Genomic DNA, 22,925 nt, shown 5'->3' with positions numbered 1-22,925 from the left:
AAAGGAAGAAGAAGGAAACAGTGGGGTCACTTAGAGAAGATGGTGAAATGCAAACAGGGGATAGAGAAAGGGCAGAACTCCTCAATGCCTTCTTTGCCTCAGTCTTCTCCAAAAAAGAAAACAATGCCCGACCTGAAGAATATGGAGCAGATTATTCAGCAGAGGAAACACAGCCCAGAATAAGTAAGGAGGTAGTACAAGAATACTTGGCTAGTTTAGATGTATTCAAGTCTCCAGGGCCAGATGAACTACATCCAAGAGTATTAAAAGAACTGGCAGAGGTGATTTCAGAACCACTGGCAATAATCTTTGAGAATTCCTGGAGAACAGGTGAAGTTCCAGCAGATTGGAGGAGAGCAAATGTTGTCCCTATTTTCAAAAAGGGGAAAAGAGAGGACCCAAACAATTACCGCCCAGTCAGCCTGACATCAATACCAGGAAAGATTCTAGAGCAGATCATTAAGCAAACGGTCTGTGAGCACCTAGAAAGAAACGCTGTGATCACTAAAAGTCAGCATGGGTTTCTGAAAAATAAGTCATGTCAGACTAATCTGATCTCATTTTTTGACAGAATTACAAGCCTGGTAGATGAAGGGAATGCTGTAGATGTAGCCTATCTTGATTTCAGCAAGGCCTTTGACAAGGTGCCCCATAATATTCTTGTAAAGAAGCTGGTAAAATGCGGGCTAGACAATGCTACCATTCAGTGGATTTGTAACTGGCTGACTGACCGAACCCAAAGGGTGCTCATCAATGGCTCTTCCTCATCCTGGAGAGTAGTGACTAGTGGGGTGCCACAGGGTTCTGTCTTGGGCCCAGTCTTATTCAACATCTTTATCAGTGACTTGGATGATGGGCTTGAGGGCATCCTGAGCAAGTTTGCAGACGACACCAAATTGGGAGGGGTGGCTAATACCCCAAAGGACAGGATCACACTTCAAAATGACCTTAACAAATTATACAACTGGGCCAAAGCAAACAAGATGAATTTTAACAAGGAGAAATGTAAAGTACTACACTTGGGCAAAAAAAAATGAAAGGCACAAATACAGGATGGGAGACACTTGGCTTGAGAGCAGTACATGTGAAAAGGATCTAGGAGTCTTGGTAGACCACAAACTTGACATGAGTCAACAGTGTGATGCAGCAGCTAAAAAAGCCAATGCAATTCTGGGCTGCATCAAGAGGAGTATAGCATCTAGATCAAGGGAAGTAATAGTACCACTGTATTCTGCTCTGGTCAGACCTCACCTGGAGTACTGTGTCCAGTTCTGGGCACCACAGTTCAAGAAGGATACTGACAAGCTGGAACATGTCCAGAAGAGGGCAACCAAAATGGTCAAAGGCCTGGAAACGATGCCTTATGAGGAACGGCTTAGGGAGCTGGGTATGTTTAGCCTGGAGAAGAGAAGCTTAAGGGGTGATATGATAGCCATTTTCAAATATATAAAAGGATGTCATATAGAGGAGGGAGAAAGGTTGTTTTCTCCTGCTCCAGAGAAGCGGACACGGAGCAATGGATTCAAACTACAAGAAAGAAGATTCCTCCTAAACATTAGGAAGAACTTCCTGACAGTAAGAGCTGTTCGTCAGTGGAATTTGCTACCAAGGAGTGTGGTGCAGTCTCCTTCTTTGGAGGTCTTTAAGCAGAGGCTTGACAGGCATATGTCAAGAATGCTTTGATGGTGTTTCCTGCTTGGCAGGGGGTTGGACTGGATGGCCCTTGTGGTCTCTTCCAACTCTATGATTCTATGATTAAATGCTAGGGGTGCTGAGAGCTTCAGTAAGGTTCCCCGCCCCATTAGGATGGAATCTACACAAAACTGAGGTCCATTTTAATACATTTTTTAATTATAAAAATCAAGGTATTCTAGCTGCACTATTACGGATTAGCATAAAACATTTATGACTTTCTTAAAGTCAATTTAGTGCTACCAAAGAAAAAGAACAAAACAGGGAAATATGAAACATCTGCCATGTGTTTAATTCTTAGTTCTCCTCTTTCTCCTTGCCGTTTCTTAGCTAGGACAGAAGAGTCTGCATGTGTGTCTGTGGCAGGTAATTGTCAGTTCTTCAGTGCAGAGAAATCCCGAAGGAATGTGATCATACCGTTGGAATAATAATAATAACAAACATGTATGCAGAGTTTGAGGAAACTCCATTGTACTTTGATCACAGAGAGGCTTTCAAACCAACATATTTTCATGCTCACTTGTTGCATCCTGATAATTAGATATGATACTTGATTTTGGATAGCTTCTGCAACTGGAAGTGGGAGAGAGCCTGCTTTTTGCAAGCAAAGATCTGGGAGGTATTTGGTTACTGGAAAACAAAAGCAATTTGGGATTTCTCAACCACAAACAGCTTTTGGCACCTTAAGTTGGTTTCATAGAAACTCCCATCTGAGAATTGCAGCTACAAGTAATAAACTGAACAAGCCAGCACTGGAAAAGTTGCATGCTGCATCAATGTGGGGAAATATCCAGCAACCACCAACTAAATAAAACAGCTGGATTGTCTTTTAACTGACACTCTGACTTTCCATTGATATAAAGTCTCTCTGTTCTACAAGCTAACAAAGGGAACCAAGGATTTTCTCACTCTGTTAAATAATCCCAAATTTAGCCACACAATCGCATCTGTTAATTTGCAAAAGGAGGGTGTAAGTACACAGAATAGCATAATAGCCTTATTAATTTGTTACTCTGTGTGTGTGTGTGTATACACACACGTGTTTCCAAGCTGGAAAACAATACATCTAAAATAAAATAAATAAAATAAAATTGGCCTTTCCGTGCTGCAAGGACAGGCAGCGTAATACCCACCAGATGTTGTTGGTCCACAGCTTCCATCCTCCCTGACCATTTGTCATGCTGGCTGTGGCTGATGGGGAGTCCAGGAACTGGACTAAGCAGCTGGGCCCACCTGTGTGAGTTAACTCTTGGGTCCTGCCAGTGCGGTGTGAAGAAGTGTAGCAACAGAGCTGGCTAGATGGCTGCACAGCTCCTATGGCTGCCCCCACTGATAAAGGAAGAGGGGGGCAGCGGGAGTGCACTGCCCTCGGCGGCGTGATCCCGGTGGGATCCCATCACAGCTGCCTCCCCACCACTGGTTGCCATGCCCCCGCAGGCGCGCATCACTCCCCTCCGGGCAGTGCATCATGCCCCCAGGACGCTCATCCCACCCCGGGATGTGCGCCAGCTGCACCCCGCCTGCTCTCCGCCCCCCCCCCCCGGTGCCGGAGCATGAAGCTCCGCCACTGGCTGCCCCTTCCATCACAAAGTGGCCTGCAGGATAAGAGCTCATTCAGGCTTCCTTTTGCACCATGTTTTTAGGCACAGGCTCTCTCTCTCTCTCTCTCTCTCTCTCTCTCTCTCTCTCTCTCTCTCTCTCTCTCTCTCTCTCTCTCTGTTACAGAATTGCTTGTTTTCAATGTGTGCAGATGCAAGGAGGACATAATATGATTAGAAACGTTACAAAGGAAGACAGTCATGATATTCTTGATAGTTGTAGTTTAGATATTTGAGTTAAGGCCAAGTTTTTATATTCACAGCCAAAAGGTAAAGGCACACCTTATTTTTTATAAGTTATTTTTGTTCTGGCATGTTACTGTGATAGATACCAATATCTTCTTTTTGTTTTCTATCAAATGGTGTGTGCCCCATTCCCCCCCCCCCCAGTGGAGCATTCCACCAGCATAAGAGGCCATCTTTGGTAATAGTTCATTTTCCCGCCACCCCCCCCCCAAATTCTGAAAGCAATCTCCATCAACCAGAGATTGCTTTGATCACTATCGCACAGGTGGAAATCTCCGCTGGACAAAAGAGCCTTCCATTTATGAAGGAAGATCAATTCGTACAGATTGTTTGAATGGTCTTCTTGTTTAAATGTTCTTGTTTTAACAACAAAAGTGAGAAGGGTGTGCCTGGGGATCTGGTGGAGCACAGCAGCCAAAAAGTCCACAGTTCAGATTTTGCCCTAGTCGCAAACTCACTAGGTAGCCTCAGTAATCTGGCAAATGCTAACCAGTTGCCTGTACTCAGCAGCATTCAGTGTTACTTATACTGCAGACAAACCAGAATATTTTTGTGAGCCAGAAGTTCCTGCACCATGTTGTGCTATGACTGTGGCTCTGCACTGACTAATCAGCAGACCAACAAGCATCCTACAGACTTTCCACCCATTTTGCATGCATCTTCCTCCTTTGTGTTTTCAGACCTGGCCTGACAATCATTGGCCCTGTTCAGATGTAATGTTAAATCATGGTTTACTCTTATGAAGTCAAGACACGAGTTTTGGGCTCTTACCCTTCTCCCTTTTTGTTTCATTAACTATGGTTAGTATCTAGTTGGGTCTTCAGCTAAACATAGTTAGCCTGAACCATAAGGTTGTATCCAACTCAGAGTAGAAATATGAAAATGAATGAACCTAAGTTAGCCATGTCCATTAATGCCAATGCGTCTGCTCTGAGTAGGACTAGCATTGGCTACAACTTCTACTTTGCAAACACTCTTCTAACCACGGTTCCAAACTGTATAGCAAAGTTTAGTTGGAGGGGGAAGCCAGGTACATCACCTGATATATCTACTGCCCTTATTTTACATCCTTGATGATTGGTGCTGAATGTGTGTACTGATTCAATTGAAGAGCATGTTGTATGAAACAGGTAAGTTCTGTAATGGCCCATTCACATATGCATGAATGATATTTCAGCCACCATGTGACTCAATGTACATGTTTGACTCACCTTGATGTCTTCTCTGGTGATTTAAATCTGGTGATTTAAACAGAAAAAATATGCTGCATTATGCATCACACTACCATCCTACACTTAAAACTGAAACTTGGGGCTGTTGTTTCCTTCAGGTGGATTTGCTGAATTTTCCAGTTGTTTCCCTGGCCTTTGTGAAAGAAAATCTATTCTGGTGCCTTCGTGTATTTCTCAACCCTGCTTACCAGTCTCCAACACTGGACCAACACGGATACTTCCTCATCTTTACCTTGGGTGCCAGTGGGATGTCCTCAACAAGGTGGGTGCCCGGAAATGTTATTGACTGAAAGGACAATCTCCCCCTGGCGTTGCATTTTCATGCAACACTCACCAATCATATACCTTGGCTTCTTTTGCTGTGAAGCTGAATTGATTTCACATATTATCACTTAACCAACTCTGATTTAAAAAAATATGTTTTTTAACAGCAAATTTTCACAATTCCGAAAAGTTTTCTCTCTGAGAACTTGCATTTAACCTGTATGACAACACAATGCTACGTAGCCAGCCAAATATAGCTAAGTGATACCACTGATCAAATGAGTGACACCAAGAGATGATAACAGAGTGTGGTGAACATTTGCATGAAAAATAATTGAAACAGGATTTGTTTGTTTGTTTTACACTGCCAAAAATATTTGTGAAAACCGAGAATAGTTTTGGGTCCTCTCAAATATATTTTCAATTAAAATTCTTTTTCTTATACTGTATTGATCTGTAAGTGGTGACACTTGTAACAGCTGGCATTGGCTTCCTTTCTTTAATAGGAGCTGATGCAGCAGAACGACATTGGCTACGTATTGAACGCCAGTAATACTTGCCCCAAGCCAGACTTTATCCCAGAATCCCACTTCTTAAGAGTGCCTGTGAATGACAGCTTCTGTGAGAAAATCTTTCCGTGGTTGGACAAGTCTGTGGATTTTATAGGTAAAAAAGAAAAAGAAAACCTATGCCATATGATTTGATTCCACTAAATGTTTTTCAAGCAGAAACATGTTTGCTTGACTTTGTGCCGCTTACATGGTTCCTCTCTTCTCACAGTATGGCTGACACTTCTGAGGGGGTGGGATGCTTTCAGCATGAAGCACAGGAAGTTTGCTTTCAGGTGGGCCTGCAGAAGGATGGGCCCCAGAGGCACAGAAAGCTGCTACAGCACCAATGGCTATGATTCCCTGCCCAATTGTCCACTTGCCACTGAAAATTATAATTTGATTATTCATCTGCACGTGTGAAGAAGCCAGTGGCAATATGAACATGTATGTATTATGTTGAGAGTCCTGGATGTTAATAAGTAGGGAGGGTTGGTCCAACTCACCATTGGAGTTGGACCCCAGGGTGAAATCTAGTTGGCCTAGAGCAGTTTACATGTTCCATTATTATTATTATTATTATTATTATTATTATTATTATTATTATTATTATCATTCCAATTTTTCTATTTGCAGATCATATATTACCATCAAATATTCTTTCCATATAGACTTCCCAGCCTAGCCTTCCATGGCATTTGTAATAGATCCAGTATTGCTGTGTATCTGTCAGGGACTAGGCAGAGGAGGAATGGTGGAGACCGCCTCTCCAGCCTGACCCTTCCAGAGAAGAGAGTTCAAAATTACAACAGGGGTGTGAGGGAGGACACAGCTCAGAGGAAGATGAGGGGGGAAGTTGGGAAATAATGGGAGAGGAGGAGGAGGCGGCAGAGCTGGAGCAGCTGGCTGACACATTATCACTAAAAAGCGTTCCAGACGCACCATCTCCTAGTACCTGGTGAGCCATAAAAGTAGGAGAGCAAACAGCTCAGAAGCATAGAAGGGATGGCGAATGAGGAAGTGGGAGAGAATGGGAGTGGAGATTTACTTGGGATGCCATTATTCCAAGAGGCTGCATTCACAAGCCTCTCTCTGGAAATATTGAATAAAAGCAGATGACAAAGACTTGCCTTGTCTTATCAATTCCTGGGAACCTGCTGTGGGGGTTGATTTCTCTGCTGTCAATCCATATTGACATATCCACCCTACTTTTTCTTTTCTAGTCCTTCTTTGTATTTAACTGTTGTTCAGAGAATTACCCCTACTTGTAGTTTCGTTTTAGTATCAATTTTGTTTAAGTGCTCTCCAGAAGTTTCCCATTTGCCCTTTATTTGTTTTCCATCCGGATTCCTTATTTTGGCTGTCATGCTCACAAGTTTGGCATATTCTGTCAATTAATACAGCCATTGTTCTTTTGTTGGTATTTCTTCTTCCTCCCAACTTTTAGCATAGAGTATTCTGGCCGCTGCTGTGACATAAATAAATCCCAGGTTGTTCAGGGATTGATAAATCCTATATAATAATGTCCAAGTTGTCCCTGCGTCCAAGCTGTCCCGTGTGTCCCTGGGTCACTGCGCATGTCCCCCAGGGACACAGGGATTGGACAGCAGAGACTGGACACACGCGCGCGCTCTCTCCCCCCCCCCACCTACCGTTTCCCTGCGGCCGCCAACCGCTGATCCCAGCCGGACTAAGCGTTGGCGGGGGGGGGGGGAGAGAGCGCGCGCGCGTGTGTCCAGCAATGTCTCCTTCCTGTCACTTCCCGTTTCCCGGCGGCGGCGGACCAAGGGGACCCCGTTTCCCGTAGGCGACGGGGAAAGCCTGGCCGCCCTTGAGGAGCCCGGCGCCTCGCGGACAACCCTCCCTGTCTCCTTGCTGTCGGCGGCTGCGGGAGAGGTACGGAGGAGTAGAAAGCAGCGCTTTCTCCTCCTCCGTTCCTGTCCCCCTGCCGCCAACAGCAAGGACAGGTCCCAGGGTTCGGAGAAGCGCTTGCGCAAGCGCTTCTCCGAACCCTGGGATGTCTCCTTGCTGTCGGTGGCTGCGGGAGAGGTACGGAGGAGGAGAAAGCAGCGCTTTCTCCTCCTCCGTTCCTGTCCCCCTGCCGCCAACAGCAAGGACAGGTCCCAGGGTTCGGAGAAGCGCTTGCGCAAGCGCTTCTCCGAACCCTGGGATGTCTCCTTGCTGTCGGTGGCTGCGGGAGAGGTACGGAGGAGAAAGCAGCGCTTTCTCCTCCTCCGTTCCTGTCCCCCTGCCGCCGACAGCAAGGACAGGTCCCAGGGTTCGGAGAAGCGCTGCGCAAGCGCTTCTCCGAACCCCAGGATGTTCTAGCGCCCGTTATTGAACGGGCTGAAATACACTAGTCAGTAATAAAACCTTAAACTTTGCTTAGAAGCTATGCAAGAAGTAAAGAAAATAGGAGAAAGGTGAAGTGAGTTGCTTTCCTCTTTCCTTAGGCTATGTGTGAGCATGCAATGTGGGAGTGGGTACCTCTTACCTCACTTGCAGGAGAGACACAACTCCTCCTGTTGCACAGCAGCCTGGAAATGCAAAAAAAAGGGGCACACAACTCTCTCTCCCTTCCTCCCTGTTTTGATCCTTCTGTCTGCATATCTTGCAAAGCTACCAAGCACCCACTTTGTATGAATTAATATCACCTACAGAACCTTAAGTGGTGATTACCAAGAGCCACCAGGGCACCATGATAGGCCTCCTGGGACACGTGGGGGTTGATTCTGACCCACTGTCTAAAATATTTCTTTGTATCTGGAGTCTGCTCCATCTTGCTTGGCTGATCAGTGAGCCATGTCAGATTAGGCAATGGGCCAGAATCAGCTGGAAGGGCACAAATTGCACACTTCTCAAAAAGGAATTGGAAAAGGCATTTTTCTAGAGACTTACTGGAGACTGTATGTATTGCCTGAATTGTATGCAGTTGATCTAAACGCATCTCCCAGGGCCTGTTGGTGATTATGTATATTGACTGGAAAATGTGCACCATTTCCTCTTCATGGAAGGATTATGTGCCTATTCTTAGTGAGTCTTGGTGCATGTGAACAATGACTGGTGGTTACGGACATTAACTGCTCTGCCTTCATGTCCCCTCAACGTACTTCTTCAATTTTTTTCAGGTAACAGTCACATTTTATTGGACCATCTGTGCATAGTTGCCCCTCCCTGTTGGCCATCTGAGTATGGGGGCTGAGTGGGTGGAGACAAGGCATTTCAGCATGATTGTTGTTAACACATGATTGTGTTAATGGATTGTGAAAAGAGGTAGCAGCTTGGCGCAAGACCTTCATCCAGTTTATCTCCATAGCTTGATTTACTTAAACAGGTCCAAGGATTATTACCAGTATTCAATGCACTTAGTTTTTGTCATGGTTGATGGTGCTTAGCATTTCAGTTTAAAACTGCAAATGGTTATGGCCATTATGTAAGCCACCATGAGAGCAGGGAGAGATGCTTAAAAAAAAAAAAACTAGTTGAAAATGGCTGTATGATTCAATTTATTGATTTTTATTTTTGCCTGTGGATCCCTGGGAGATTAAACAGATTTTTCTCATTTTCAGCATCTTTTGGAGCTCTAATGAGTGGTTTCTGCTTTCTTTCTTTCCCGCAGAAAAGGCAAAAGCCTCAAACGGTCGTGTCCTAGTCCACTGTTTAGCTGGGATATCTCGCTCTGCCACCATCGCTATTGCATATATAATGAAAAGAATGGATATGTCATTAGATGAGGCCTACAGGTAAGGAGGAAGGGTCCTTTTCTTGAGGAAACCAACACAAAGGGCTGACTTCAAATATTCTCATAGTCTCAGCTGCTTTCAATGGTTTCAGTGTGATTGGGGCATGCATGACCAGCAGCCGTTAAATAGCCCTGATTTTGTGTTATTCCTGGGCATTGTGTGAAACTTAAACGGTAGCTCCTGGACTCAGCTGCTTTTTGAAAGTGAAGCCCAGGATTGTGTGTTGACGCTTGGTCCACACTGGGCCCTGTGTGGCTTCAGTAATGTTTCTTTGATTGGGCTTCCCATGTAAATGGAACAGTAAGTGTGCAATAAGTACTCACAGCAGTTCTGCAGTGTCTGGGAGATACGGCACAGCTCCCTTCTCCCCAGTCTTGCCATTTAGACCCCGTTTACCTTATTCTATATAACTGTAATGCAGGCCCACCTTTCTTTTCAAGGGACCATGTTGTGCACACAACACAAGACGAAGGTAACTGAAGTATCACCACACATGCCAGTACCTGTATCCATACCTGTTCAAATGGTCAACATTTTTAAAAAAACAATCACCATCCTGGGGAAAATGTAGAGACTACTTCTGGAACAGCTCTCCCCTTCAAGAATGAATTAGTGCTATGGTGGTGAATATGCTCTTCTGTGTTAAACTTCTTTCTCCTGGGCATATGTGGCAGCACCGCACAAGCACAGAAAAAGAACCGGATTCTGATAGATGGGTACAGAATTTAGCTGTTTGAGGAATCTCAGCATTTTATTTTGAGAGAAGCAAGTTTCTAGCCCTTATTGTTTCATCTTTATACATTGTATCCTTCTACATGGAAAGTGTACAAGTCTGGTGGAATATCTAACGCCATGATGTTCTACTGGGACATGGGTGGCGCTGTGGTCTAAAACCACTGAGCCTAGGGCTTGCCGATCAGAAGGTTGGTGGTTCGAATCCCCGTGACGGGGTGAGCTCCCATTGCTCTCTCCCAGCTCCTGCCAGCCTAGCAGTTCGAAAGCACAGCAGTGGAAGTAGATAAATAGGTACTGCTGCAGCGGGAAGGTAAACAGTGTTTCTGTGCGCTCTGGCACTCATCACGGTCCTCCATGCACCAGTAGTGCTTTAGTCCTGCTGGCCACATGACCCGGAAAACTGTCTGTGGACAAACGCTGGCTCCCTCAGCCTCAAAGCGAGATGAGCACCACAACCCCATAACCGCCTTTGACTGGACTTAACCATCCAGGGGTTCTTTACCTTTTTACATGAGGTTCTACTGGTCAAGGGGTTTGGGTTTCTGGTCCTTATAAATTGTGCTTAGCACTGCTACTACTATTATAATAATGATGCTTCAGAGTGTTCCATTAACAGAAAAGACAGCTTCCTGGCCCAATGAGTTTGCAATCTAAATTACAAATATGAGGGAGAGGGGGATGCGGGAAATGGGTTAGTTTGTGCAAATGCAGTTATGTGCCTAGGAGAAGATGAAGACTAAGGGGTTAAACCAACACTTTCAAGGGTGGATTGGAGGAGGAACTTTAAGGAAGGAGGATGCTCCAGCTATAGGGGCTGTCAAGGAAGAGGGCAGGGTTGCTTGAGGGAACAGGAGAATTTTGGAGAGCAGGAGGTAAATTTGCTGAATGTGTGCAGCTTACCTTGGTATAGCCTAGTGTGCAACACATGGGCTCTGGTCAGCCTCAGCACATGGCTTGCATGCAGAATTCAGCTGTGGTGTCTTAGGCTAATGGATTGGCTGAACTCATTTTGTTTAAACACACATTTCTGTTTAGATTTGTAAAAGAGAAGAGACCAACAATTTCTCCTAACTTCAACTTCCTTGGCCAGCTTCTAGACTTTGAGAAGAAAATCAAGAACCAAAGTGGCCAATCTGGATCCCTTAGCAAACTGAAGATTATCCATTTGGAAAAAAGCAGTGATCCTGGACTGAGACTGGACAGCGGGCAGAGCAGCAGCAGCCTTTCCTCTTTCCCGCTCTGTGCGACATCTACCTTGGAGACTGTGGAGCAAAAGCCAGTGGAATCTGGAAACCGGCCAGGTTCCCCTTTCCTTTCACCAGAGGACAGTCCATTGGTACAAGGCATAATTGGACTCAACATATCATCAGACAAAGTTGAAGACAACAACAGGCTAAAGCGGTCATTTTCCTTGGATATAAAATCTGTGTCCTGTGTGGCAACCAGCACCTGTGTTGCTGCTTCAGGAGAGGGCTGCCCCTCCCTGGAGGACACCCTGGAATATTACAAGCATTCGGCCACCTTGGAAGGTGGGGCCAAACTATGCCAGTTCTCCCCTGTTCAGGAGGTCTCAGAACAGACTCCTGAAAGCAGCCCCGACAAAGAGGAAGCCAAGCTTCCAGAGAAGTCCCAGAAGGCCTGGCTGCTGGACAGCCACAGCAAATGGCAGCACTTGGGGAGAACCGCTAGCACCACCCAGAGGTCACTCTTGTACCCTCTGCATCGAAGTGGCAGCATGGAAGACAACTATAAAACTAACTTCCTCTTTGGCCTTTCCACCAGCCAGCAGCATTTGGCCAAGTCTGCCGCTGGGCTGGGCCTGAAGGGCTGGCACTCAGACATCTTAGCTCCCCAGGCTTCCGCGACACCTTTGGCCAACAGCTGGTATTTTGCCACAGACACTTCTCGCTTTTATTCTGCATCGGCTATATATGGGAGCAGCACAGCCTACTCTGCCTATAGCTGCAGCCAGCTGCCCACGGGGTGTGAGCAAGCCTATGCCGTTCGCAGGAGGGAGAAGCATGGAGACAGGGGGGACTCGCGGCGGAGCTGGCATGAGGAGAGCTCCTTTGAGAAGCAGTTGAAGAGAAGGAGCTGCCAGATGGAATTGGGGGGAAGTATCATGTCCGAGAACAGGTCCCGAGAGGAACTTGGGAAAGTGGGCAGCCAATCTAGCTTCTCAGGCAGCATGGAGATTATTGAAGTATCTTGAAGCTCTGTTCTCCCTTTCTTCTGTGTCAAACAATTCCCTGTAAATCTGAAATTTGAAAAGAAGGCAAATTGTGTGGCTTCAATGTGAAGGAAGTGAATAGGTTTGTGTGTGCTTGTGTGTGTGTGCATGAGTGAGAAACGAAATGACAAGTCTAAAACATGCAATGGGCAATTGCTATTTCCCTGCTCCCCTCCCTTAAGGCAGAAGGTGTAGATAAAAACATAACAGCTGAGGCACTGAGATGCAAAAATTGGCCCCTTACTGTGTTTTTTAAAAAATATTCCTTTGTAAACTAAGCAAATCCTATAGTTCATTTGAAGTATTGCGTTTAAACTGAACCTCACCTGGTACAATCCACCCATTTCTTCAACAATGAAGTTCAGACCTAGAAGGCCTTGGCTTGTTTCAAGAAAGGAAAATTAATGCAACACTCACACTGCTCAATGTGAACGTTGCAGGTTGCAAACGTGCCACCCGCATGGATCACGTTTGCAACCTGAGCAACCACTGTATTGGAGAAGCTGGTGTGTATTGAAAAATTAAGGCATCAGGTCAGAATCTTAACATCTGATGTAGCCACCATTTTTGGAACAGAGAGTCTCCAATTAACACCCCCCCCCAAAAAAAATTTTTTTTGCCACTATATAGCCAAGGAAGGGAGAGCAGGTATCTGACTTCTGACATATAATGCCAGAAACATCAACATTTTCTAGAAAGGTGGTGGTGGTGATGAAGATGAAGAAGAAACATTTATATTTCTGAGTCAGCTCAGTATGCTTCAGTTTCTAACTTCATCAAAACTATTATCCAAGTAGCAGGTGTTTAGGTTTAAGCACTGAACAGGTCAGCAGAGAAATACATTTGCAGACAGGTGTGTTAAGATTTTAAGATAGATTTTTGTTTGTTTAGTCATTTAGTCGTGACCCCATGGACCAGAGCACGCCAGGCACTCCTGTCTTCCACTGCCTCCCGCAGTTTGGTCAGACTCATGTTGGTGGCTTTGAGAACACTGTCCAACCATCTCGTCCTCTGTCGTCCCCTTCTCCTTGTGCCAAATGTTTTAAATGTTGCCAAATAACAACCTATCCCAAACGGCATAAAATATTTGCCTGTGGCAGGAACAATTGATGGCAAAACTGAGCTTTTTTTGTAGGGAGAGCAAAAAGAGGCAAAGGGGTGTAATTCCCCCCCACCAAAAAAAAACTAAATTCAACTAGGTGGTGCCCTTCAGCTTTCCAAGAAATTTTGGTAGCACTGTTTTCAGTGCAGGCTGCTCCTCTTAAAGAGAAGGGCTTTCTACTTCGGAGAAGAGACCGTGCTCTTCATTCTCCCCTCTACAAATGTTTGTTTTCAGCTCCAGGTCCAAGGGGTTAAAACTCTACCTAACTCTGTGTCATGTACTCTAGTTTCATATGAGAATGTATGATTACACTAGCATTTGGCTCATTCAAAAATTGAAGGGAGAGTACAAAAAGCATTAATGCTCAGTGGTTATGAGATACAAAAAGACACTAGTTACAGGTAGGTAGCCGTGTTGGTCTGCCGTAGTCGAAACAAAATAAAAAAATTCCTTCCAGTAGCACCTTAGAGACCAACTAAGTTTGTCATTGGTATGAGAAGAAGTGTGCATGCACACTTCTTCAGATACCCTTCTTCAGATGCACACAAAAGCTCATACCAATGACAAACTTAATTGGTCTTTTAGGTGCTACTGGAAGGAATTTTTTCATTTTGTTTCGAAAAAGACACTCGTTGTGAGGGGAAGGTGGACACTTTGTTTCACCAATCACGGTTTCCATGCATAGTGCAGCCTTTTAGGAATGTCATTCACTGCTGATGCTGCCACAAATGTACTTTGCCAAATAACCCCTTTGGGCAAAACGAAGTACAAACTGTCTCTGTGCTCAAGAAGCAAGGATCAAAGGGCCTGTGGTGCATTGCTGTCTTTGTAACAAAGAGGATCTTGGAGAAACTGGTGGAATTGAAATCAAAACAGATTAGAGCAGTTTCATTTTCCATTGATAAGCTTTCGCAACTAGGTTGAGTTGCTAGTACGGTAAGTGTGTAGTATCAAGTGTAGACTTCAAGTGTAATCATATTTCAACTTTATTGGGACACAATCATATACATTACAGTCATACCTTGGTTTAAGTACGCCTTGTTTGAGTACTTTCAGTTTAAGTACTCCGCGGACTGTCTGGAACGGATTAATCCACTTTCCATTACTTTCAATGGGAAAGTTCGCTTCAGGTTAAGTACAGACTTCCGGAACCAATTGTGTTTGTAAACCAAGGTACCACTGTACTAGGAAGGTTTAAGTTTGTGCTTCTACATGGATGGATCTAACACTGGATCAAAGAATTACATTGATTATAGCAGAAGAAACCATATACATACTACTTCTCAGGGGAGACTGATGGTTGAAAACTAACCCAGGACACCCCCAGTTCCAATCTTCCCTCTCCCATGAGGCTAACAAAGCCTCCATCTTACCCACAGCACCTCAACTGCAATATGGGAATGTTAACTGCCTACTTTGCTAGGATGTCAGGGTTACTGTGACCACATATAAGAAGTGTTAATATTAAGTCTTAATTGGTCCTATACTATCTTTCTATTCCATGTGATTCCCTTTTGAATGGACAAAAGAGCAAAGCAAAAATACGGTCAAGAACACACTTTAAAGGCTAATTGGCTTCTGAATTGCAACCCGTCCCCATAGCCATTGGTGTCGGTGGGCACTCCAAGCCCATACAGGTAGCCTTCCCTTTAACATTACTCTGGGGAGATCAGTAGTATTAGCACACATCACTATGGAGTCTAGTATCAGTCTGTACTTTAGTCCAATTTTATAATATACAAATACTTACAATATTTCTTTCAAGCACAGGTCAGCAACTAGCAGACACAAAGCCAAATCCAGCCAACTAAGAAACACCCAATTGTCAAGTCAGGGGAAAGTGAAGTGTGGGGAACAACTGGAGTGATAGCAACACTCTGTTTTTGGGAAGTGGTGGGAGTAAGGAGGGTTTTCCATCTGCTGATAGAACAGCTGGGCTGTTTCTTAAAAAACAAACACCAGAAACACAACCCAGAAGAAAGCTGGCATGTCACATGTCCATATATATATATATATATATATATATATATATATATATATATATATGGGCATTGCGTGCGTGGAGGTCACAGCCTTTCTCCGTAACTGCTGAACCACAATGTAACAAATTTGGCCACAACGTTCCATGCCCATTAGGGAGGGATCTGGCATAAAGTTTTTTTCCAAAAAAAACCTAAAATAATGATTAAACACAAAAAAGTGGCGCCCAAATTAGACGTCACCACCAGAAGCTCCGAAGACTCCAGCAGCATCCAATAGATTTCCCACTGCTGCCTCCAAAGCTGTGCCGCCATCACAAAATTCCACAGCAACCAACTGAAAACAGTCCTTTTGCAGCAACAAGGCCCAGCTTTTTCAATAGGTCGCAGCATTGCCAAGCAGGGAAAAACAAACAGAACAGGGATGAGGCACAACAAAGGGAGGGGAAAACACATAGCCATGGGAGGGAGGACCCTGAGTCAGCCAAAGCAGTGGGGGGTGGGGCGGGACAGGGAAAACTGAGTAGGCCTCACCATTGCCCAGTAGACCATAGGCAAAAACAAACAGAATATGGGCATTCACAGGGTGGGGGGGGAGGTAGGACCCTGAGTTAGCCAAAGCAGTGTGGGGTGGGGACATTTTCAGGAACACGCGTGGGTGGGGGAGTCTTATTTTTGAAACTTACAGTAGGGGAGTCAGGGTTGGGACAGGGCAGGTGAGGGGACTCTAAAGGGAGACTCTGAAGGTCCATTTAACACAAAAACCCACAGCAATGCATGGCCGGGCCAGCTAGTTATTAATAAAACCAAACAGTAATAAATATTCCCAGCTGAAATAACATTGTGTTAGAGTAGCATCTACATCACACAATGTAATGCAAGACCCATCAAATCTGTACAAGTTGCATTGCAATAAAAGAAAACTACATAGTGCACCTGACACAAAGCTGTCGAGAAACTGCTTCCCCACCACTGATTCCCCCTTCTCTATTTCCAAGGCCTAAAACTATGAACACATTAGACTTCCAAATGTGCACCTTCAGCGAGCACTTAAAAACCCTGAAGAATGCTGCACGTCTGCTTGGGGGGATTCCCTGAAGTTTCTGGGGCATGTTCTAGAGCACAGTTTTCATGAGTGTTAGACAGAACTGTGAGGGCAGAAATTATGGCCTGGGATCACATTTCACAGACCCCTGGAGGGACAGGTTGGTAGGAGTAACAGCTTCCCAAAAAGGAAGTTCCACTTTGAAAACCACTGATCTAGGAAAAGTAGGCAAGCAATATATTTTTACTGCAGAGCATTTTAACATCTGGGTACCCTAGCAAGCCAAGTCTCAGTAAGGATCACCTACAGGTTTTCCTCAAGACAAGAATTAAATTATTATAGTAGATAACAGTTGTGCTCAAAAGCACAAATGCAGATTGAGAAAATGGTTAGAGAGATGCATTTCTACCCGAATTCCAACTGGGTAGAAATATGTGTAACATTTAAGAGTGATGAGGTTGCATCATAGCCAAATGCACACTGCAAAGCAGACATGCTTTCAGGGTTCCCAATCCAGTCTGGAAATCTGCATATCTTGCTAGCTCACGAGGGGCATATCGGCTGCTTGGACTAAAATACCCACCTGCCTTGATGATTCGCAAACTACATAACTCTGCACTTTTACGCAGGAGTCCAACGCACAGTACATTTGTACATGTTACATTTTCTACTGCTATTACACATCATTAAATGGAACACTATGCCAAATTTGGCTCTCAACAGACCCAATACAATTCAATGTATTTCAGGAATTCAGTGCATTTGCCTACAAAATTCCACCATGGTGGACAGCCTTGTGAATACATGCTTGGAGCAGAATGAGTAACGAAGACATTAATTTTTTTCCTCCATACTTTAAGGCTTCAATTCTGTACCCACTTACCTGAAAAGTAAGCTCCATTGAATTAAATGAGGCTTACTTTTGAGTAGACATGACTTGCAGTGAAAATAGCTCTAAGGTTTTCCTGACTAGAACTGTAGTCAATAAAGCAAGCGCAATTGGTCCCCCAAAATGAGAAACAAAGTAGTGAGATAACATTTTCCTAGAGCACAGCTTTTAGAATAATGCACCCAAAGAACATATTATCAGCCTTCAGTGTATGCATTTTGACTACCAATGCTGGAATCTGACAACACTGAGCATATTATTCCAAATATGGCGCTAGCATTTCAAAGCCCAGCTGGTCTGCTAAATGCTATTTTTTAGTGAGAGTTGTGTTGCACAACAAAAAGTGTAATGCAGAAATAACACTAACTTGCATCCAATTTTAAAAGACCAGGCCATATTTTGAAAGTAAAGGATCAGAGTATGACATTAGAATCGCCTAGAACTACAGCTGAACCCTTTCTCCACTTTTGGTTGCATCTGGGGTTTTTTTGCAACACCTTTGCAGCTATCCATGTAAGATTGCTTATTATTTTTTTGCCTTACTAGTTTTCAACCAAAATAGTTGTTTAAAATTAATAAGCAATTGTGCCAACAAAATAATGCAGAAAGCAAAAATATAAAACAATGGTACAGTTGTCAAACTCCAAAACTATCAAGTCAAGTCAAAGAAAAAAGGCACAATAAAATACTTCCCTCTGAAAAGAAGGGAGGGCAGGAGTGTGCCAACCAGGATTCAAGGGGGCATGAACTACATAACTCAAGGGTTATTTTTGAAAAGAACCTGATGAATAGCTTCTATGGAAAAAGCACTCCTTAAAATAAGATGTTGCATGCATAGGCACCGTGTGGAACTGTTGTGCTGGTTAGCTGAAGAGGCACTCTGTCGCTGACCTCGAACCACAGATTGCTCATGGGTATTTGGGTAAAAGCTCTCCTAATATTCATAATCATTTCTGATAGTTAAGCATAGCCCTTTTTAGACATTTTTCCTCACTTCCTTAATCATGATTTAGTGGTTGCTTCTCCTTTTCAAGGGAAGAGCGCACACTTCTGAGAACAAGTGGTTCCCTCACCACTGGAAACATCTCCAGTAGTAAGAGCTGTAGGAGACAGACTTTGCCAATCACTTCTTCAGCCTTGGAGCAACACAGTAGATTTCTTTTCCCCCCACCAGGAGTCCCTTTTCCAGTGGCTACCCCCAAAGTAGACTCTACTACCACAGAGAGGAGTATCAAGTGTCTTCTTTTCCCTTTGCACTCTTGGATTCATCTCTCAAGCTAAGTAATAACAATATATATAAAAGCAACTTTCCATTCCTTCCTTCAAAGACTTGGAGATAAGAGGGAATTTGAGTGTGCCAGAACAAAACTGGATAATGTGACAATATTAGGATTCCTCAGACCCAGCTAGCAAAGGAATCACATAGGGAAAACCAAGCAGCAATTGCTCCAGCTGGTCAAGCAGCTACATATACAGACTGAGGACTTCAGTGGTATTTTCCACACTAGTGTACTATACATAGGCTTGGATTAAAATCAAGTGCTTTACATAAATAAAAGTAAAATAAAAAAATTCCTTCAGTAGCACCTTAAAGACCAACCAAGTTTTTATTTTGGTATGAGCTTTCGTGTGCATGCACACTTCTTCAGATACACTTCTTCATGCACACTTCTTCAGATACACATAAGTGTGCATGCACACGAAAGCTCATACCAAAATAAAAACTTGGTTGGTCTTTAAGGTGCTACTGAAGGAATTTTTTTATTTTGCTTCGACTCAGACCAACACGGCTACCTACCTGTAACTATAAATAAAAGTGTTTGAAATGCAGAAGGCAACTCTGAAACCCTTTTTAATTCTAGGCACAGCACAGCTTCAAAGCTGCACCAGAATTACAAAGCAGGAGACATCAGTCCAAACTAACATGGCCTTGTCCCTGAACTAAGACCATAAAGCAGCCATCTCTGGAGAGATTCAACTGCAAACAGCACGGTGGCATTTTTATGGCATACCTCTGAAGTGACTTTGGCATATGAGCCAACCTTTCCCATCTTAGCAGGTACATTTTCCTTTGGATATGGGCATATGGACATAATGCTTTATCCATCGTGTTAAGAATCACCTGGCAAAGCAAATTCATAGGATAGGGCAAGAGAGGCACTCCTTTCATTCAGGTGTTGGAAACACCAACCTAAACCACCACCCAGGCTGTAGCTCTGCTGCCTGCAAAGCTGTGAGAGTCCCATAGCTCAAGCAGTTGCACATTTAATAGCCTTATAAAATAAGAAGCCAATATTAAAGAAAAACTCTAAAGGAGGGAGGTCCTGCCCACCACCAAAGGTCAACAACAGGTGGGCAGGATGACTCACCTATCAATCACCAGATTGCCTTATGACTTCAGATGATTGGCAGGCAGGTTGTCTCACCCCTCTGTCAAAGTCCCTTCCACAGCGCTTCTCAAGTGCCTGACAGCTTACTGGTTCTTGGGCGCTTGGGAACCACAGCACAAGGGCGTTTGGTTTGCCCTATACTTGTGCAAAGCACTTAGCACAGGCTGGCAATGCTGTTTTCTGCAGAGACTGGCTGTGTGAACAAGTTGCAAAGCTGAATCTAGCCATGTCTCCATCTGCCCCACACATGATGTCAAGTATGGGGCAGGTGGACATGGTCAGGGCAGTCTTGAGCAGGTCGGGCGGCCTGGCGCTGAGGCGCGGAGATCGCTCCGGTGCCCCCGCCCTCGCAGTGCGGCTTTGCGCCCTGTGCCACCGGGACTATACCTAGAGCCGGCCCTGGACATGGTTTAGGGAAAATGGCCTCATGGGCCAAATTGGGATCCTGCACTAGAACAATGACCATCAAACTTCCTCTTCTCTGTGTATGCTGGAATTGCTAAAAGTGAGTTGTACAATTCAGGTGTGTCAGAGAGGAAGGCTGGCAATGATGGTGAAGCTCTTGCGGGCAGTTTGTTTGCCAACACCAATCTTACAAGAAACAGTTTAAAAATTACATTAGAACATGCTCCAGAATCCTCTGCAGCTTGAAGGATTCCTCAGTAAGCACACTAATGTGCACAACAGTAGAGGAAGGATGTGAAGATTTAAGGATGTGAAGGTTTAAATCTGAACCTTGTTAAAGCAATGTTTTGGTGGGTGGAGGCAGTGGTGGCAAGCAGGTGGAAGCAAGAAAGGTAAGAAATGGCATTTCATTCCAAGTTGCTGTGTGTAACATTCCCTGCAAGCCAAACAGTGTCTTCCTACCTAACACAGAACTGTACCTCTGCTCTACTTACTCTGGCTTGTGAAGTGTGTTTCAAGTAAGTTCCTTATCAAGGAGGGTCCAAGAAAAAGATGACTGAAGGCTGTATCAGAAAACTACAGCTTGAGCTCCCTGTCAGGGCTCATGCTAAACGGTTCCAGCCTCTCACTCTCGGGAAGCATAGCATTCAGTCTCTCCATCAGGGGAATGGTCAGGTCGACGCCCATCTGGATGCGACGCAAGATGGCAGACATCTCGTTGACCTTCTGGATCTGCTCGGCATACTTGGCATATCTTTTCTGGCGCTCCTGCATTAAGCTGTAGAGGGTTTCTACCGAAAGATCCATCTGTTTGCAAAAACAACAGGACGGTTGTGTTCAATTAGTCACCTCTCAGAGGAACGAGATGTTCTTTCCATGGACTGTGGGTGTGGAGCCAAATGTGGCCCCTGAGACTTTTCCTCTGCCCTCCATCTCTCCCAGCCCCCAACAGTACAGGGGGCTACCTGTACCAGGCCAGGCCCAGCAGGAGGGAATCTCCAGTTGGCAGCCCTAATGAGCCCTAAGGGCCAGGCCTCCATTTGGCCCACAAAGCTGTTTAAGGCCAAAGAGGGGTTGTGGGCACTGCTGATCAGTGGTCCCTGCAAAGCCCTCTGCACAGCGCTTTCAAGCACCAGCAATCAGCTGATAACAGTCAGAGTCACACACACACACACACACACACGGAAATGACTTCCCACCCGCACTTTCCCTGGTAAATAGATTTTGTAACTGGCCCATCTCAACCACAGCCCGCTCCTCACAATATGGATATACTAGAGGTGTGGGCAGGTGGGTGTGCATGGGGAGAGGAATGCAGAAAGTTCATGATTTTTTCATGCCTGGAATGTAGTACAGAGGTAATAGTTGCTGCCATTATTCTGCTCCCTTTTGCCTCTGGTCCTGCACACCACTGACATGTGAGCCCATGGGGATTGTTGTCCTTGTGCACCTCTTCCACAGCGATCACCAAGATTACTGACAAGTCATTAACCATTTTTAAAAACCTCTCTGTCCTTTTGCTTGCACCTCTCACACTGCTCCTTCCTTAAGCCAGTGAGAGCCAGTGTGGTGTAGTGCAGGGGTCCCCAGACTACGGCCCGAGGCTCTTTTATGCGGCTCCCAGGGCCCCCCGCCACCCCCGCTCTTACCGGCGCGGTGCGGCTGCCGACCTCCGATCCGGAAAAGCTTCGGAAATAGCTTGTGCGCACATGCAAGCGTCATTTCCAGTGTACTTCCGGGTCGGAGGAGGCTTCTGCACATGCGCACAAGCTATTTCCGGCGCTTTTCAGGTTGGGAGTGTGCCAGAAATAGCGTTTGTGCATGCGCATGGGGGCGCACAGCCGTGCACTCCCGCACCCCCGAGCCCGCTCCCCCACCCTCCAGCCCACCACGCAATCGGCGCAACGGGCATCCGGCCCAAAGCCAGGTAAGTTTGGGAACCCCTGGTGTAGTGGTTAAGAGCGGTAGACTCGTAATCTGGTGAACTGGTCGGGGAAGATGGGAATTGTAGTCCAAAACATCTGGAGGGCCGAAGTTTGGGGATGCCTGGGCTAGTCACACTTCTCTGAAGTCTCTCAGCCTCACTCACCTCACAGAGTGTTTGTTGTGGGGGAGGAAGGGAAAGGAGATTGTTAGCCGCTCTGAGACTCCTTTGGGTAGTGATAAAGTGGGATATCAAATCCAAACTCCTCCTCCTCCTCCTCCTCCTCCTCCTCCTCCTCCTCCTCCTCCTCCTCCACTTCTTAACTTCCTGATTATTTGCATCCTCCCTTGTTCTCTTAGAATGCAAATGGCGCCCACCTGAGAGGTGCTGGGACTGAAGAAAAGCCCTGGTCCTAGAAAACCTGTAAGGGGAAGGGAATACAGAGATCCCCCTCCCATCATCAAGAGCAGCTCCTCCAATAGCAGCAATGCCAGCGGGGAGGGGGAGGGGTCCAGTGAGGAAGGAGGAAGAGGGATGCAGGGTTCCGGCAACACAGAAGAGCCCCTGCTACACATGAGGGAGGAAGAAAGAGAGGGGGGAAAAGGGGGAGAAGGAAAACATGGAGCGCAGGCCCCTTTTTCCTCCGGTTCCGGAATTACGCAGGAGAAGGCGGGGAAGAAGGTTTGGCGTCCCAAGACTCTTATGCTGGAAGAAGACGAGGGGCACGCCATTCCCGGATTCTGGCTCGGACTAAGCAGACATGTTTCCGCACCCCCATTTCACTGTAAATAGACTGCACTAAATAAAACTGTCTAAAGACAAGAATGTGGAGCGTCGTTACTCTAGAGTAGTCGCAACAACAGCCTCTGACAAAACCCTTCCAAGATCTTTCCCCCATAGAAC

The 22,925-nt window shown here is 45.3% G+C and overlaps 2 protein-coding genes across 8 annotated transcripts in view; one reads left to right on the top strand and one right to left on the bottom strand.

Moving 5' to 3' along the window:
* The window catches only part of DUSP16 (dual specificity phosphatase 16), a 46,624-nt gene extending 34,292 nt beyond the window's left edge, over nucleotides 1-12,332 (top strand). For both annotated transcript variants that reach the window (XM_035102250.2, XM_060275148.1), the window contains exons 4-7: nucleotides 4,867-5,030; nucleotides 5,539-5,698; nucleotides 9,200-9,323; nucleotides 11,094-12,332. In XM_035102250.2, coding sequence (XP_034958141.1) covers nucleotides 4,867-5,030; nucleotides 5,539-5,698; nucleotides 9,200-9,323; nucleotides 11,094-12,270 — 1,625 coding nt within the window. In that variant the 3' untranslated portion in view covers nucleotides 12,271-12,332. The remainder of the gene's footprint in view (nucleotides 1-4,866; nucleotides 5,031-5,538; nucleotides 5,699-9,199; nucleotides 9,324-11,093) is intronic.
* The window catches only part of BORCS5 (BLOC-1 related complex subunit 5), a 93,671-nt gene that overhangs the window by 37,162 nt on the left and 33,584 nt on the right, over nucleotides 1-22,925 (bottom strand). For 3 of the 6 annotated variants that reach the window (XR_004691724.2, XR_004691726.2, XR_009557656.1), the window contains exons 4-5: nucleotides 20,593-20,905; nucleotides 4,748-4,774 (exon numbers count right to left, since the gene is read on the bottom strand). Coding sequence is in view for 1 of the 6 variants with exons in the window: in XM_035102252.2 (XP_034958143.1) it covers nucleotides 20,675-20,905 (231 nt within the window). In the remaining 5 variants the exon portion in view is untranslated. Of the gene's footprint in view, nucleotides 1-4,747; nucleotides 4,775-9,050; nucleotides 20,906-22,925 lie in introns of those variants that run through there. The other 3 variants (XR_004691728.2, XR_009557655.1, XM_035102252.2) reach the window with 3 other exon arrangements.

Source organism: Zootoca vivipara, chromosome 5, assembly GCF_963506605.1.
Source record: "Zootoca vivipara chromosome 5, rZooViv1.1, whole genome shotgun sequence".
NCBI classification, from domain to species: Eukaryota; Metazoa; Chordata; class Lepidosauria; order Squamata; family Lacertidae; genus Zootoca; species Zootoca vivipara.
The sequence above is the reverse complement of the archived record's forward strand: the minus strand, read 5'-3'. Positions and strand labels throughout refer to the sequence as shown.